Below are 17,858 nucleotides of genomic sequence, written 5' to 3'. Positions count from 1 at the left end.
GAAATGGTTGTGTGTGAAAATCCCAGTAACTGAGCAGATTGTGAAATACTCAGACCGGCCCGTCTGGCACCAACAACCATGCCACGCTCAAAATTGCTTAAATCACCTTTCTATCCCATTCTGACATTCAGTTTGGAATTCAGGAGATTGTCTTGACCAGGACCACACCCCTAAATGCATTGAAGCAACTGCCATGTGATTGGTTGATTAGATAATTGCATTCATGAGAAATTGAACAGGTGTTCCTAATAATCCTTTAGGTGAGTGTATATGTACTATAAGCAATTTCAAAATAGCTCCAAGTTATTTTTGTGATTTTGTGAGTATTGGAGAAGTCTTGATTAAACATGTCACAGCATGAGTCACGCATGCCTGTCTGCAATCCTCCTTTCCAGTTTGAAATATTTTCCTTTATTGTCAGCATATTCAGATAATGTAAAAATGGATTTTCCCCTGAAGCAGTTAATCCTGGCTTTCACCAAGATCCCCCAGACACATGTCCTCGCTGGTGTTAACTTTTTATTCTATTAAGCTTTCATTTATAAAATACATATGTTTGTGTTGAAACAAACAACTTCCCAAGGGCAAGCTATATTTGACAGAAGCATTTCATACACATTGATTGTTCAAACAAAAGTTCAAAACCAACAAAGTTGTTGAAGAACAGTCTTTTCCTCTTTGATTTAGAAAATAAGAAGGTGAGGCCTTGAGCCCAGATAGCCTTTGAGGTAAGTCTATCTAGGACAGTTTGGCCTTGTAGAATACATTGTATCTAGACCCAGCCAACCTTCTATCTCTACAAGACAGCTTGTTTGTACATACCCAGCAGTAGATTCAGTCTCCTGAGTAAGAACAGCTGTTTTCATCATTCTATCGTTTGGAATTCAAACTCCTTCCTATAGTCCTTCTTGAAAAAACCTGTGAGTCAGACACACAGAACTCCACGGCAACAATCCATCTTGGTAGTCTGAGAAGTCCTCCATAAGCTGTCTTCTTAATATTTTCTATTTCCCTCCGTGTTCCTTCCTAGTTCCCATTCAGAATTTATCTTGCGCCAGTTCACCACGGATTCAAGAAATTAGGTGACAGGAAAATAATTCTCCTCTCTTTCTCTCGTTCCCCTAAACAAAATCTGAACAAATGTTTTTCGTTCCCCCTCCCCTCTTTGTGTCTCTACTTCCTGTCTCTATGCGCTGCAGTGTTGTCAGGAAGAGGTTGTCCGTGGTGGTCAGCATGACCCCCAACCCTCCCCTCTCCTCCAGTCCTCTCCGACACACAGCTCGTCTTCAGGTCTGCCAAGAAGATTGCAGATCTCCTCAGAAATCCCAGTTCTAGACACTCTTTTCTTGTCCTACTCACTCTGTCTTTCTCTTTCTGTCTCTCTTTACATTTTTATGTTATTGTTTGTATGAGTCTCTCGTAGTTCCTTATTCATGTAGAGTTTGTAGACCGAAAATAAAACGCAGTGCTACGTCTCGATTGGAGTTTGTATGAAAAAGAAAGGCGTGTTTAAGCTAGCTGTTAACCTCCTCCCCCATGCATTCCCTTTAATGTTTAAACAAATCCAGATGTCAACCCATTTACGGCCCCCTCAGACCTGGTCAGGAATATTTAGGGTAGTTTGTGGATGTTTTCCCCGCTGTTAGTTCACACACTACATAGTGGCATTCTTAATTCCCCTTCTTTCCTAGTCTGGATCTAGACTTTGAACAATAGTAAAAGCCAGCATCCAGGGTTTTAAGTTTGAATCTATGCTACCCAGTTTCTCCTCCTCTTAATCCCACTTTGTAATGTTTCCGTTGTAATGAACTGCGTTTTGTACTGAGAGATCAATGATATAAAATTCTCTGCCGTTGTGTCTTGTATTCGTAAAGTAGGCGCCTATTAATGTTCACACAATTATTTACTATTATTGTGTTTGACTGAGCTGTCACAGGAAAAACTAAACAAAATCTGAAAAAAAACTAAAAATGGTATATCTAACGCAACAGAGCATAGCGAGCAGATGCTTCCTGTTAGTGGAGCGCATGACCTGTGCCTGCACAGGGTGCTGGAGTACGAGAGAGGGGGGGAGAAAGAGGCATACACACAGACGGAAAATGTACGGAAGACAGCATACACACAGACGGAAGAGAGCCACCACTGTGAGCTAAAGTGGTTTTGCTGTTAGTTGTCAGGAGGACCCTCACAGACCATGACAGAAACATATTGTATTAACTGCCATTCTTTTACAGTGAGTGAGCAAAGCACCAGGGGCACAGCCCTGATCAACAAGACAAGGTGCAAGCAATAAGTATACTCTTGAACTGAACCTTTCACTATGAACTGAACCTTTCACTAAGTCTGAATTAATTAGGGCAGTGGTTCCCAACCAGGTGAACTACAAGGCACACATGACCTCAGGGCACACTTAAGATGCCCTTAGGCTAACAGTTCAAATCAACATGAGGGGTTACTTCAGGGGTAATCAATGGAGGAAAAAATCAGTTGGTGGTACCGTTACCAAAAAAGGTTGGGATCTACTGCATTAGGGCATACAATAGCCAGCATTTACAAATGTGCTTTTCTTAATGGATGAATCCAGGTTGCGCCTCCCTGTTTCATTTTTCTTCCACTACGTCCCAAATTAATACAACCCAGCATATTAATACAACCCAGCAGAACTCAACAGGAAAAGAATACTGCTGGCTGAAGTTTTAGTGGTTGTGGACTCATGAGTTCTGCTACTGGCTGGCTAGCATCACAGGAGCAGCCTTCAGCATTACATCAGAGAATGTATTGTGACTCAGTAATGACCAAGAATCTATTCAATATAAAGAGAAGTACAGTACAACTTAAATATTACAGTTGTGCTCAAAAGTTTGCATACCCTTTGAGAATTGGTGATATATGTACCATTTGTAAAGAAAACATGAGTGAGCAGGCAAAACACATCTTTTATTTCTTATGAGATTCACATTTAACTGTAGGTCATAACAGAATGGCACAATCATAAAACAAAAAATGGCAACATATACAAAAATGAACAAAAGTCAGTATAACCTTAGTTCTTAATTCTGTGTATTGCCCCTTTAGCATCAATGACAGCATGCAACCTTTTGTAATAGTTGTGTAAGAGGCCCCGAATTCTTGCAGGTGGTATAGCTGCCCATTCGTCTTGGCAAAATGCCTCCAGGTCATGCAAAGTCTTTGGTCGTCTGAGATCTTCCCAGAGTGATAAAAATGTACCTCCAGAGACCCTGTGTCCACATATGAGGACACTGTTTTAGGCTTCCTGCACCATGTACTTCATTCTGCTTAACTTAAACCTATTGTCCTTATTAGAAGACAGTTGTCTGCACCATGCTTAGATAGTATACTTATCAGATCCAATAGGCCTTGATGACCACTCTCCAAACATAGCGCTTATGGTTGTGACCATAAAGCTCTAGTTGGGTCTCGTCACTTCAAATTAGTGTGCCAGAAGCTGTGAGGCGTGTCATGGTCTTTTCGGGTGTATTATAGCCGGGCTTTTTGTGTGGCATTGGCACAGTAAAGGCTACTTTCTGGCAACTCGAACATGCAGCTCATTTTTGTTCAAGTATCGTCATATTGTGCTCCTTGAAACAACCACACCATCTTTTTCCAGAGCAGCCTGTATTTCTCCTGAGGTTACCTATGTTTTTCTTTGTATCCCAAACAATTCTTCTGGCAGTTTTGGCTGAAATCTTTCTTGGCCTACCTGACCATGGCTTGGTATGAAGAGATCCCTGAATTTTCCACTTCTTAATAAGTGATTGAACAGTACTGACTGGCATTTGCAAGGATTTTGCTATACGTTTATATCCTTTTCCATTACCTTGTTATGCAAGTCTTTTGACAGTTCTCTGCTCCCCATGGTTCAGTATCTAGCCTGCTCAGTGCATCCATGTGGAAGCTAACAAACTCATTGGCTATTTATACACAGACACTAATTGCAATTTAAAAAGCCAGAGGTGTAACAAATTCACCTTTAATTGCGATTTCATTATGATTTAAAAATAAGCCAAACAGCTATGTCATAATAAATTGCTTCATATAATCACTATTCTTAAATAAAAGACAGTCAAAATCAATGCCAAAATTTCACAATTTCTGCCAGGATATGCAAACTTATGAGCACAACTGTACCATAATCATTGTTTTAAAAAACAATGCCATACAGGGTAAAATGGCTTCTTCAGATGGAAACTAAAATTATATTGTTTTCATAGAATGTAGTTCAAATGTAATTCCTGTCATGTTATGATTAAGCTTTTCATGAAGTCAGTGGCTTAAATCTTTGCACATATTAGCTGCGTCCACTATACATTCACAGAGCCACAAGTTAATTTGCCCGTGTGTTACCTCAGTCAAAATGTATCTCAGTTCTATGTTCCCTCAGTCCTATATTCCCTTAGCCCTGTTACCTCAGTCCTGTGGTCCTTTAGCCCGGCCTGTTACCTCAGTCCTATGGTCCTTTAGCCCTATGTTACCTCAGTCCTACGTTCCTTTTTTCCACAAAGTTACCTTGGCCTTATGTTACCTCAGTCCTAGGTTACCTCAGCCTTATGTTCCCTCAATCCTTTTCCTTCAACCATATGTTTCCTCGACACAAAATATAATGACAAAACACAACAGAGTTGGAAATATAACCCTGTCTCAAAATTAACAAAAAAATATATTGTAATGAAATCAGTCTTTGTTTGAGGATGAAGACTATAAGAATATACTCAGTGTACGTTTCAATGATTCAATTTCACATAACATTTCTGTCATTTAGCACAAAAAAGCATTGGTATTCCATATTTGTCTACCCACCCCGAGAAAAATCGAGGATATGCACGGATTGTTATGACATTTAGCGCCCTCTAACGGAAAGTGAGTGCCACATTTCCAAAATTCAGTTAGTAAAATGCACTGTACTAACATCGTATTTTGTACTGTGGTAATATACAAAATATATCGGAAGAGTATGTTGATTAAAAAACACTAGTAATTCACTCAGGACATCACTTAGAAAACATCATTTGTAATTACTTTTGAGGAACAGATGAAGGAACTTATTTATGTTAGGTACCTTAATTTAAAACAAGCAATAACGTGATCTAGCTTGTTAGGCCTAGATGCGTAATATATATTATAGGTAGGTAGAAATTCATGTCTAAATATTCATGAAATGGATGTTTCAACTGGCAGAAAAACAAATCACGATGTAAAGGTGAGCTCCAACGCATGCGCAGTTGCCATTCTCCACTTGTTACACTGATATGACTGGACATGCGCAGCGTCGATAGTATACCATCTGAAGGAATTTCAGAAATTGCAAAGATCACATACGGATAACCCTAAGGGGGAGTTCAAGGAGGTATTTCTACTTGGGAAGATTAGCTGTAAGTATATATCACTCCGGAGACAACCATGTTTCATTATATGTTCATCCATCAAATTATCCTCAAGCGGGTAGTTTTATGCGACTGTGTGTGTTAGCTAAAGAGGAACTGCATTACTAGCTACAACTCAACTGACACTGCTAGTTGTAGCGTATCCTTGTCTGGACTAGTTCACTGACTTTATTTAGCTACCGGAAGACATGTTTTTTTTAAGTTGAGCTTTGAAACTTTATTAGTTTTAGGGTGTTGGGATTAAGTTTAAAATATGACAATTTGCTTTCGAATCTTTTTCAACAACTTTATTTTGCTAAATTCGATAGCTAGGTAGCTCAAGTTTGCGTGGCTGACTGAAAACGTCTGGGTGTTGGTCTCTTAATCACCTGACTTGCTCACTCAGTCCTAAAACGAGTCACCACACTTCAAATACCCACATAGTTACAAGTTTGCCGACCAGTGTTAACCGTCCTGTCATATTATTATTATTATTATTATTATTATTATTATTATTATTATTATTATTAAATATATATATCATTAAATATAGCGTTTTAGCAAAGCAGATTATATATATATGCGCGTGTGCGTGCGCGTGCGTGCGTGTGTGTGTGTGTTTGTATAAAGGTTGTGTTTGTGGATCACTTCTCATGGCATGGTAGAAATGTGAACAAACTAAGAACGTAGGGATTAGCAGAAGAAAGTGAGATGTTATAATGATTGAAACCGTACCTAGAGGAACAGGTTTGTGCAGATGAGCAGGAAATGTTTTGTTGTGGAGGCATGGATAGTTAGGCTGGTTAACCATTGGATTTTAGCACCTCAATAGTAGATCAGTATGGAGAGGACCAATAACAAGAAGAATGGGTATGTTATAGTGACGGCTTGTGTTTGTGTGGGGTCTTGTCATATGTGTCAATATTAAGTGGTCAGTCGTCTGTAGTGTTAAAAGGCGTTCATGGTGTGAGAGTGACAGGGATATTTTTTTGATCAAAAGGCAATGTCGCAATAGCCTAGTTTCTACCATTAAAAAAAAATATCACTAAATTTCCTGTTTTGTACTGTTCAGTTTGAGATGGTATCTGTGCAGGAACATTGACTTGTCTCATAGTATATATTTTCTTCCAATTTTATAGTTTATAATTTCAGTTATTAGGCCAACAGCGTTTAGTAAAATATGCAGTTGGACATGGGAATAGTTGAGCTAGTACCATCCACATTCAGTTTTTCTTTATTTATGTGTGTTTGGAAGGGAACTTGGAGTTCAAGGGTTATTGCAACAAGAGGAAAGAGTTTCCCTAGCCAGGTCTAAAGGAAGAGAGGCAGCAGGAGAGGAAGGGGATGAGGCATGTGTGTCCTGAACATCTGTGTTCAGATATTAGAATTGTTAGCAAGTAAAAAAAAAAAAAAAGGACAACCAGCACACTAGTGCAAACAGAATTTTACAACATTGTCAAATGTAATGAACTGTATTTCTAATCTTAGATTTAATGTTCATAATATTTTAACTCATTTATGCCTGCATCACCCCAGTCTTCTTACCAGTAGAGAAATATCGAAACGCTGTACATTATATCCAAGCATCAGATGCGAAAGGGTTGCTTGAATATAATGTACAGCGTTTCAATCTTTCTGATGAGCGATAGGTGAATTACTTTATTCCGCACAGATATTGTCTCAAGGCCTGTGTGAAATTCTCCCATGCCCCCAATTCTGCCAACAGGTAGTAGGTTACCCTCAATAAGAAACCCCAAAGATGTCAGTAAACCTCTGGACCCTGTGTTAATCTTACTTGTGACTGATGACCTACAGGGTGAAAGGTCATTATCCGGACCGGGAGATGACAAGTACAGCACTGCTTCTCTCATCAGTCACACGTGTGCATCTATATGTATTCATTCCACTAAAAATGTTTTAGTGCGTGTTGCACTTTACTGAAGCTTTGTTTTAACGAGTACGCTCTCCCTGGGTTGACCTTTTGTCAACCAAACAGCTACTGCAACAGTAAAACCAAACCAGACTGTGACCCCAGAACCACAAAACCAACCCAACCGTGGGTTTGATTAACCTTTGTGACCCTACTAAAACCCCTTTTCCTCTTATAATCCCGTGGAGAATCCAGTGTAGCTGGTCAACACCAGGGGTCATGCAGTGCTGATACTGTGTTCCTGACTGTGGCAGTCATTCCCACGGTGCCAAACCGACACTTCTAATTTCCCTATCACCTCTCCTTATCAGCAACAGCCTTTTTGAGCATGCAGTTTGTGTGTTAACGACAAGCAGACGCCATGTCACTGGCATTACATTCGACAAATGCTCTGTGTACAAAAACAATAGTTCTGTCAGCGCTTATGTTCCCGTTTCCACACAACAATACATCCCAAATACGCCTGGCTAGGCAGGGAAAATAACCTAATTTCTTCAGTTTCCCGTCTGAGTATTTTCGTTCAAGGCAAATGTTTTGGTGTGAAGTTTTGTAGTATGTTGGGAAGTTCAGTGGTTCAAATGGATGTGATTTTGGTGATTTGATGTACCCCCCTCTTTTTTCCAACTCTGTCTCTCTGTCCCTCTCCTACTTCCATCCGTTCCTCTACCCCCAGGCCTCAGAGTGTAGAGCTTGGTTTGACCGGAGGGGCGTCCAACTTCGACAGCAGCAAAATGGCAGACATGTCAGTGGAAGAGATCACCCTGAGGGCCAACCAAGTGACCGATGAGGTACAGCTGCCGTCCGTATCCATGGGGACATCCTATAGGAATGCTCTGCGCAGGGGTAGTATTATAGGGCGGTATTAGCTCAGCTCCTTTGTCAACTCGGGTGGGGAATTGGTAACAGATTGACAGGAAAAAGTCTTCCTCTGTTCATCACCACTTTCTGTTTTCTCTGTCTGTTCTAATTGCGCTGTCTCTGCTGTTTTGATTCTCATTCGAAATGATCTAATTCTAATTTGTCTTTCTCTTCCTGCTGCCTGACTGACTGATGTCCTATGTTTAGGAGGACTTGGCATGGGGTAAACTGTCACAGCGACCTGCTTACTGTAGTACACACACACACACACACACACACACACAAGAATGGTTCAGACACAAAGTTTAGGAATGGGTGAACAGGGTTAATCATTTTCAGCTCTGTAATAAGCCAGCGGAATCAGTCGCGGTGTAACTGTCTAAGTTACAGATGTAGACCATGAGTCGTCCTACCTCCCAGTGCTCGTCTGCTGTGGGCTACACCTTTCACACGGTTTCTCTGTCCTGAAGTGCATGGTATTAACAGGTCCAGATTCCCCTGGACTGACTTCATTCCATCGTTGCGTCATGCCACCTGCGGCTGCTATTATTGTGTTGTAGATTGGGCTGTAGAACCTGGGCTGCTGCAAAACGGGGAGGGTGTGTTTCCTGCCTCATTCCATTATTCAAACTCAGTTCCAAGGTCTTATGCTGCTATACTATTGTGCTGGGGATTGGGTCAGTTCTCCTTCCCCACTAAGTTCTCCTTCTCCACTATAAATCGTTGTTGATATGAGGAATGCATTTTCTGAATTTTCCCAGTCTCCTCCCTTTTTAAACTCCACACCTGCGGAGTACCTGGTTTGGGGTGCCCGTTGCTGTCCCTGTCCTTGTCCATCTGGTCATACTTCTGACCTAGTCTAAATTTAAATAGACTCTGGATTCAGCCCACATGCATTTATTAATTATTCCAGTTGGACTCTTAATATCTCACCCGGCACAACCAGAAGAGGACTGGTCACCCCTCTCTAGGTTTCTTCCTAAAATTCAGCCTTCTTAGGGAGTTTTTCCTAGCCACTGAAATTCAACACTACTGTTGTTTTGGGTTTAAGGCCGGGTGTTTCTCTAAAAGCACTTTGTGACAACTGCTGTTGTAAACAGGGCTTTATAAATACATTGATTGATTGACCAGTGTAAGTCCAGAGGAACTAACAGGACCTGAAAGTAAGCTATGACCTCGTGTTGTCTTGGATTTATTCATTGGTTATAAATGACCCTGTGTGATCAAATAAAATGAACCGCTGTGAGGGTTTGAACTTGAGGCCTAATCAAAACCCAGATGAAGGACTCTGCTTTCCGTTCTGCTGTCATGTTCTGACTGAGGAAGGGCTATGATTGTGGTGTTGTGAGACTGGGCCTGTGATTGCATTATATAGCCTGGAGATGTGTTAGTTCTGTTGGAATAGAGGATACATGAACTCTGTGTGCTCTGTTATAACCTAGTTGGTACCACTGACCATTATGAGGGATGCACTATATATCTGTTGATTTGTGGTATATTGCCAGTACTGTATACCATGCCTTAGTGTGGTGTCAGCCCACTGTACTGCCTGAGGACGGCTCATAGCCGTGGCAATATATACCACACACTCCTTCATGCCTTATTTCTGACTTATTTCTGACCCATTAAAACAGGCATGCGCGTACAGGAAGTCCTTTACGGTTAAGAGAATCTACTTAGACCGTATCCGAGGATTGCATCTCCATTTTCCTCAGTGTATGTATAGTGTTGACGTCAGTCTGAACAACCAAGGACACAGTCATGAATAAACAAGCTGTCATCTCCATAACAATATACCCAGAGCTCAGGATTTCGGGCTCAGACAAAACAATTGTTTCAGTAAGACAAAGTATCGCATTGTTGTACTGTGATTTTTAAATGTATGGCCTGTAATTGTCTAAATGTTCTGTCTGGAACCCAGGAAAGGTAGCTGCTTCATTTGGCAGTAGCCAATGTGTCTGTATACAAATAAAATCTTAAATACTTCCTCATCTTTACTTGGCCCGCTGTTGCCTTCCAATAAGCCTGCATCCTCATTGTTCCTCTTTTGTCCTCCCGCAGTCCTTGGAGAGCACCAGGCGGATGTTACAGATGGCACAGGAGGTGAGGCACTGTAACTCTATCGGTCTGTCTGTCCCAACACAAAGGGCTGGTTCAATACACGCCCAAGTCACCCTATGTTGCTGGAGTCGACCGAGCTGCGGTCTTGGCCGACAACCGTGAACCGTGTTCTTGTCTTGTGTTCGCAGAGCAGCGACACGGGCGCCAAAACCACAGAGATGCTGCACCAGCAGGGGGGTAGGTCACAGGACAGACAGCTCATTGGTCACCGCAGAGTTGGTGGAGAACCAACCGCTGGATATACAGTCCGGGCTTACATGAGCGAGCGTTCACATTTCATTTTTCCCTGAGATGTCTTTTGATTTGGCATAATGTGTGTGTGCGTGCGTGTGTGTGTGTGTGTGTGTGCATGTGTGTGTGTGTGTGACAGAGCAACTGAAGCGTACAGAACAGGGAATGGACCAGATCAACCAGGACATGAGGCAGGCTGAGAAGAACCTGACGGACCTGTCAAAGTGCTGCGGCCTCTGTGTCTGTCCCTGTGACCGGTAACAAACGGGGAACCTTAACCTTTCAGCTACCTAGTCCAGCTCCCCTCAGAGCTGTTAGTCTGGAACAAACTGACCTGTCCAAGGCGTCTGTGAGTCGGCCTGCACAAGCACTCAGGACATCCTTCTTACGGCCAAACTGTAACACAACCATACATGTCATGCCCCCCCCCCCTCTTTTTCAGTCACAGTTAACCTGCCACACTGGACATGTAGTGTTACATGTTGTACTGTATGTTCTGTGTGAAGGTGACTCTGACAAGGACAAGATGCTAGGAAACCGTGTTCCTGTGGTCTAGTGGAGGCTTTACAGGTCTTTATCTCGTATACCCACTGGTTCAGTAGGCGTTGGCTATGCTCATGATCCCCACTGATATCAGAGGAGTTGATTATGGCTTGGCTAATTGGAAGCAAACCAAAATGTCTAGCTGACTGGCTACATGGTACCCTGTGCCTAATTGTCAGAAGGTGGCCATGGAAAAGAGGAGCTTTTTAAGTTTGCTTAAGAAAGGCCCAACTGAGATTAGGCTTGTGCATTTAACCCGACTCTTTTCAATTGAAGAGACTGCAAAGATGAGTGTCTGGGGAGCCAGCAGGGCTAACTGTTTGACTGTAGAAAAGAACCACAGATGTTTCACTGTGGGATTCCATCTAGCAGGCTTCTGTTTACTGGTCAAATTGTTATTGCTCCCTGGCTACCGAAACACCACTAAAGGGACAAGAGGTAGTTATCTGTAGCCATGCAAAGCTACCTAATCCTGCAAGCTTCAGTGTAAGATTATGGGATCGGGTGACTCTGTGTAACTACTCTAACACATCTCCATTTCTTACCTTTTCCCCCAACCAGAAAGGTGGTGTCCTGATGATGTTTATGCATCACTCTGGGCTTATAAACTCTACAATTTATGTCTAGGCAATAATCAACAAAATAAGTGTGCAGTATATCAATTTCTCTAGGCACCATAACACCACTAATGTCATCCACTCAATGACTGAGTGACATGACTGATGGATTGACTGGCTATTGAATGACATTATTTGCTGATCGAGAGGCGGGCTGAATGACTTGATTGGTTGTCCTCCAGGGTGACGTCCATAGAGCATGACTCCAAGTACAAGCGGACCTGGGGAACGGGGGACAGTGGCAGCACTGGAGGAGATGGAATGGACAGCACCGTGGTGTCCAGGCAACCCACCGGCGTCCAGAACGGCCCACAGGCCAATCAGCAGCAGCCCTCGGGGCCCTACATCAAGAGGTGGGTAACTGGGATGATTTGGACGCTACGTTAATAGGACATACCACCATTCAGGAAATCCCAAGGAACTTACTAAAGTAGAAGTCTAAGCCTTAGAAGATTTCACTTGTCCCCAGTTTCAATCTTTGAATTATTTCTTCTTTTATCTTCTTGTTCTTATTATTTACTATGCTACTTCTCCCACAGCGTTTAAGCTAGAAACACTGTTCAAACTTTAAAATGTTCAGTATGTTCAGGACAAAGTTGCTTGCATAAAAACGTTTTGATATATTTTAAACGTTTTAGAGTATTTAACGTTTAATACTTTTGTAAAACGTCCGTTGACTTTAAAGGGCTTTGCCATTCCACCAGGTTTCTTCCTTTGCTCTTATTGGCTTAATATGAATACAGTGGGTATTCATTTTACAAAAATCTCATTTTGTTGCTTTGCAGCCTGAAATGAAAACTGGCAAAAAAATATATTTACAACTTATAACATCCAAGTGAAAGATATAATACCAACTTGTCAGAAAATAAAAATAAATAAAACAGATTCATTGAGTTGGAAAAAGAATCACCCCCCTCCTAAAAATGACTTGTAAACCCAACCAGGTGTAGTTAATCACCTTCTCAATAGCACACAAAGCCAATTGACTTTCCACTGTGATCAGCTGTGGTCATTTTGATTAGCTCAGCATGAAACAAGCTTTTCCTGAAGCATTTCGGTCCTTGGTAGTGCAACTGAAGAAAACAATCAACTATGGGTCGCAAGGCATTGTCAAAAGATCTCCGGGATAAAGTTGTGGACAGGCACAAGTCAGGAGATGGATTAAAAAAATAAATAATGTCAAAGGCTTTATCAGTGCCTAGAAGCACAGTGAAGTCTATTATTAAAAAGTGGAAGGTATTTGGTACAACACAGACCCTCCCTGGCTCAGGACATCGCTCCAAACTGGATGAAAGAGCCAGGAGGAAACTGGTCAGAGAGGCTACCATCAATCAATCAAATGTATTTATAAAGCCCTTTTTACAACAGCAGTTGTCACAAAGTGCTTAATAGAGACACCCGGCCTTAAACCCCAAGGAGCAAACAACAGTAATGTTGGATTTCAGTGGCTAGGAAAAACTCCCTAAGAAGGGTGAATTTTAGGAAGAAACCTAGAGAGGACCCAGGCTCAGAGGGGTGACCAGTCCTCTTCTGTCTGTGCCGGGTGAGATATTAAGAGTCCAATTGGAATAATAAATACATTTCTCTGGGCTAAATCCAGAGTCTATTTGATTCTAGACTAGGTCAAAAGTATGACCAGGTGGACAAGGACAGGGACAGCAACGGGCCCCCTAAACCAGGTACTCCGCAGGTGTGGACCAGGACCTCATCTCCTCCTAAAATTTAAAACTGAAGGAGACTGAGAAAAGTTAGTAGTACATCCCTCATATCCCCCAGCACAATAATATAGCAGCGTAACACTTTGGAACTGAGATGGGGGGGTCCGGCAACACTGTGGCCCTACCCGGGGGAGGCCCCGGACAGGGCCCAACAGGCAGGGAATCAATCCACCCACATTGCCAGGCATCAACCAAAGGGACACCCACCAACCGCAACCCCCCTGAATGAGGGCCGAGTATTGCCAGCAGCGTACAGCCCAATTGCACAAGTGCGCAACAGAGAGTCAACAACAAGCCAGTGACTCTTCCCCCGAAAAGCATTGGAGGCCTACAGCAACTCTGAAGCAGTTGCAGGAATTCATGACAGAGTGGTCATTGTGTGCATGTGACAACAATATCACAAATTCTCCACAAATGTGGCTTGTATGGGAGGGTTGCAAGAAAACAGCCACTCCTCAAGAAAGGCAACATGCAGTCACAACTGAGCTTTGCCAAATCGCACTTTGAAGATTCTAAGGCCACGTAGAAAAAGGTGTTAATTGTCAGATGAGACTAAAATTGAACGATTTGGCCTCAATGCAAACGATATGTCTAGCGAAAATCCAATACAGCTCACCATCCAAATAACACCATTCCTACAGTAAAGCGTGGAGGTGGTAATATCATGTTATGGGGTTGTTTCTCTGCAGCAGGGACTGGAGCACTTGTCAGGATAGTATTTTTTTACCCCATCCATTTTTCCTTCTATCAAATTCTTGAGGAAAATCTGCTGTTCTCTGCCATAAAGTTGTCAATGGGAAGAAGATTTACCTTCCAACATGACAATGACCCAAACCACACAGCAAAACTGACCACACAGTGGTTGAAGGAGAAAAAGGTGAATGTCCTTGCATGGCCTAGTTAGAGCCCGGACTTAAACCCCATTGAAAATCTGTGGAATGACTTGAAGACAGCAGTCTGAACTTGAGCAGTTCTGTAAAGAAGAGTGGTCAAATATTGCAACGTCTAGATGTGCAAAGTTAGTAGAGACATATCCCAACAGACTAAAGGCTGTAATTAAAGCAAAAGGTGGCTCAATAAAATACTGAGACAAGGGGGTGATCATTTTTCCAACTCAGTGATTGTTTTTTAATTTTTTTCTGACATGTTGGTGTTATATCTTTCACTTGGGTGTTATAAGTTGCACTGAGTAAATACAGGTGAATGAAACAAAAACTGTGTCTGTCTTCATTTCAGGCTGCAAAGCAACAAAATGTGATTATTTTAAAGGGGGGTGATTCTTTTCTATACCCACTGTAACCACTAACATTCTTGGCAACTGTCCACAGGCAAGTGCAAAGCTTTTCACAGCTTTGAGAGCTTTTCCTTGAGATCAGAGCTGTCAGTTAACACTGCTCATTACTAGTTAGTCAGCGTTTCAAAAGTACAAAGAAATATACTGAACTAACTTTGAGATTAGCATATTATTTACAAGAACATTCAGGCTCTGCTGACTGGTGGATCCTTTTGCCAAGGTAGTTGGCAAGAAGCAACCTCTCAAACATTTGGCCAATCTAGATAATAATGGCTAAACCTGCAATTTGTAAAACTCATGGAAAAAAAAGAACCAATAGTTGCTGTTGGTCTCTCTAAACATAATGTATTTCTGCCTGTTTTTTGGTAAACTGATTAAAGATGCATTGCGATAGGCTCTATGCCAGGCATGACAATGCCAGTGTTGGTAAAACCGATGTCAACTGAATTTGCTGCCTGATTCATGAGATAATTTGCATTAGGGGGAGAATATTCAGTGTTCAATAACCCTATAACAGTAACTGTTGAAGCTAGAAACTACCAATTGTTTTGCATGGTTATGCTATCCCAAGTTCAACATCTTATACCCCAGTGACTTTGCTTGCAAAGCTCAAATCTAGTTTTGGGATTTTTCTTTTAAACTTTTTTTCTGCTATAAAGCCGATTTTTGATCTATTGTTCCATAGTTGTATAAACTACCATTTGTATGTCTCTATGTCCGGCATAAAGGAAGTTGAGGATGTTTTTGTGAAGAAACGTTAACTTGATTCATTAAAACCACTCCAGGATAACCAACGATGCCCGGGAGGATGAGATGGAGGAGAACCTGGACCAGGTGGGCAGCATCATAGGGAACCTGAAGAACATGGCCATAGACATGGGCAGCGAGATAGACAAGCAAAATCATCACATCGACCGCATCGCCACAAAGGTGGGTGATTGGTCTTCCTGTGTGGTCTGTGTGTTGTCCATCAGTCCGTACATGCCTCACATTCCTAGAGGTTTGGTACCGTGAAGCTGCCTCTATGAGGGCATTAGCCTGGTCTGACCCAAGTGTCGCCATGTGTTTTATACAGTGACGGATAATTCTATTGATCAGTGTGTGTAGACACTGTATTCTACAGTCTCCAGTAACCTTATCTAAGTTAGTCAGGCTGTTAAGTTAGGGGTCTGGTATATTTCTGCCAGATTCCTTTACATTGGGCCCCACTGTGTCACTAAGAAACAGAAATACCGATGTGTTCACCCACCATTCACCTTGTCTCTGTCTGTCTCTGTCTCTCAGGCGGACATGAACAAAGCACGTATTGATGAAGCCAACCAGCGGGCAAACAAGCTCATCAAGTAGACCGATCCAAATCATCCACCCTAAGTCTTTCCCTTTGCTTACACACACACACACACACACACACACACACCAAAAACCACACACCACAGAAAAAACCTTTTGAACCTGCACCTGCCATGCAGGCTTTCTTTTAAATGATACACAGATACACACTTGCATGTAATGTGGCTTCCATAACTAGCAAGTCCTCACCCATTCCCCATCCCAACTGTGTGATGTGGAAAAACGTATCCAGGCACTGTGGGAGCTGTGCTGTATTCAGAAAGCCTTCTAGAATAAGTCTGCTGCTTTAATAGAAGTTGTGTAAAATAGGCGGACCTGATGCTAGATCACAACTTCTAATCTGTGCAACATGATTTTCACATATGATCCGGAGCACCACAAGATTCTCACTCAACTACTGTCGCCATCAGGTGGCCGGAAGTTGTCACAGCAGCTGTTTGATCTCTCTGATCATTTCATTTGGTTCATGGCTCTTGTAATTATTGTTATTGTATCCAGTTGTTATTGGTTGAGATGATGTGCCTATTTAATTATTCTTATATGACTTGTGAATAAAGTAAGCTTTTTTTAACTAGTCCCCCAATGTCAAATCCAATTTTAATGTAATGGTTAATATGTTAATTTCTATGCTGGAAGTCCCATGGATGTAGACCTTCAGAGTTGTTGCAATCTTTAAATGATCCTCTCTGTTTTATACAAAACATCTTGAATGGTTTTGTATGTAATCCTGGTTTTTTTTTTTTTTCTTACACTATGATGTGAGGGGAAAACAACATGGTTAATGTAGTTTTTCCTTAGAATTTTCTTTGGTAGAGTAACATCTAATTATTAACCAAAGATCTTAGCCTGAGAGACTCAACTCCCCAGTCTGTTAGTGCTAGCATGCCTACTCCTTGTTTTTGGCCTAAAATGGATTTAATTAAATGTTTTTTCACTCATTTCTAGTTGCCAGATCTTCCCCAGAGAGAGGCCTTACTGCCTGTGTCTTGTAACGAGTTAAGTGGCTGTGTTGTAACAGCCGTGTCCCCAACGCATTTCTGCAGACTGTTAGCAGTTTACTCATCCAGAAATGTGCTTGCTGTCTGTCCTCTTAACTCCATTAAAGATACTTGTCAGAATATGTAAAACAATGCTATATTCTTCTGCATTAAAGCAGTGGTTTTCAAACCGCTCATCAGGAACCCCGAAATGTTTTCCATTATCACAGTATTGTCTGTCTGAGCTAGCATATTCTGTTCACCTAGGTAGGTCAATCAGGTGTCTTCATCTCTGGAATGAATCAAATACATTGAATGTTCGGGGGTCTTCGATGTCAGGCTTGAGAACCTTAGGGCCGGCTTCACAGACACATTACATTTAGTCCTTGAGTAAAAAAAAAAAAAAGGGAAAGTCTCCAGCAAGCTTTTATGGTTTTGTTTTTTGTCCAGGACTTGGTTTATTCTTTGTCTGCAAACCCCACCCCTTAGGCTTCAGGTATAATGTTGGTCATTTAGTATGTTCGTACAGACTGAAATAAACTATTCTGAAGGCTGGATATTAACCAAAGTGACATTCAGACTACATAGATTGTTGTAATAGTGGTTTATTATAGTGCTACGTCTGCATTATAGTTCTGTGTTGATGCTCTTGGTTTAAAACCAGTGTGTTACAACATTTATCAACTCTAATATACATTCAACTACAGGTTTCAGTTGTCTAAACAAAGCTTGTTCAGTCTGAATCATTGTTTAATATAGTAAAAGTGCCTTTTATTTTCTCATCACGTTTTCAGTAAGTTGTAATATTTTGTTTAATTCAGTAAACTTCTATAAAACC

General features: G+C 41.6%; 2 protein-coding genes across 6 annotated transcripts in view; one reads left to right on the top strand and one right to left on the bottom strand.

Moving 5' to 3' along the window:
* rin3 (Ras and Rab interactor 3) overlaps positions 1-1,510 on the bottom strand; it is a 19,787-nt gene extending 18,277 nt beyond the window's left edge. Inside the window, exon 1 of one of the 3 annotated variants that reach the window (XM_034297347.1) lies at positions 823-1,510. In XM_034297347.1, coding sequence (XP_034153238.1) covers positions 823-869 — 47 coding nt within the window. In that variant the 5' untranslated portion in view covers positions 870-1,510. The remainder of the gene's footprint in view (positions 1-822) is intronic. The other 2 variants (XM_013137374.3, XM_034297348.1) reach the window with 2 other exon arrangements.
* The window catches only part of LOC105026070 (synaptosomal-associated protein 23), a 24,416-nt gene extending 6,558 nt beyond the window's left edge, over positions 1-17,858 (top strand). The window contains exons 1-8 of one of the 3 annotated variants that reach the window (XM_010897273.5): positions 5,273-5,390; positions 7,985-8,099; positions 10,231-10,272; positions 10,419-10,467; positions 10,661-10,778; positions 11,864-12,034; positions 15,479-15,623; positions 15,978-17,858. In XM_010897273.5, the coding sequence (XP_010895575.3) occupies positions 8,043-8,099; positions 10,231-10,272; positions 10,419-10,467; positions 10,661-10,778; positions 11,864-12,034; positions 15,479-15,623; positions 15,978-16,040 (645 nt within the window). In that variant the 5' untranslated portion in view covers positions 5,273-5,390; positions 7,985-8,042 and the 3' untranslated portion in view covers positions 16,041-17,858. Of the gene's footprint in view, positions 1-5,272; positions 5,391-6,063; positions 6,252-7,984; positions 8,100-10,230; positions 10,273-10,418; positions 10,468-10,660; positions 10,779-11,863; positions 12,035-15,478; positions 15,624-15,977 lie in introns of those variants that run through there. The other 2 variants (XM_010897272.5, XM_010897271.5) reach the window with 2 other exon arrangements.

This window comes from Esox lucius, chromosome 15, assembly GCF_011004845.1.
Source record: "Esox lucius isolate fEsoLuc1 chromosome 15, fEsoLuc1.pri, whole genome shotgun sequence".
NCBI lineage: Eukaryota > Metazoa > Chordata > Actinopteri > Esociformes > Esocidae > Esox > Esox lucius.
Note: the sequence above shows the minus strand (reverse complement) of the source record. Positions and strands in the feature narration are given on the sequence as shown.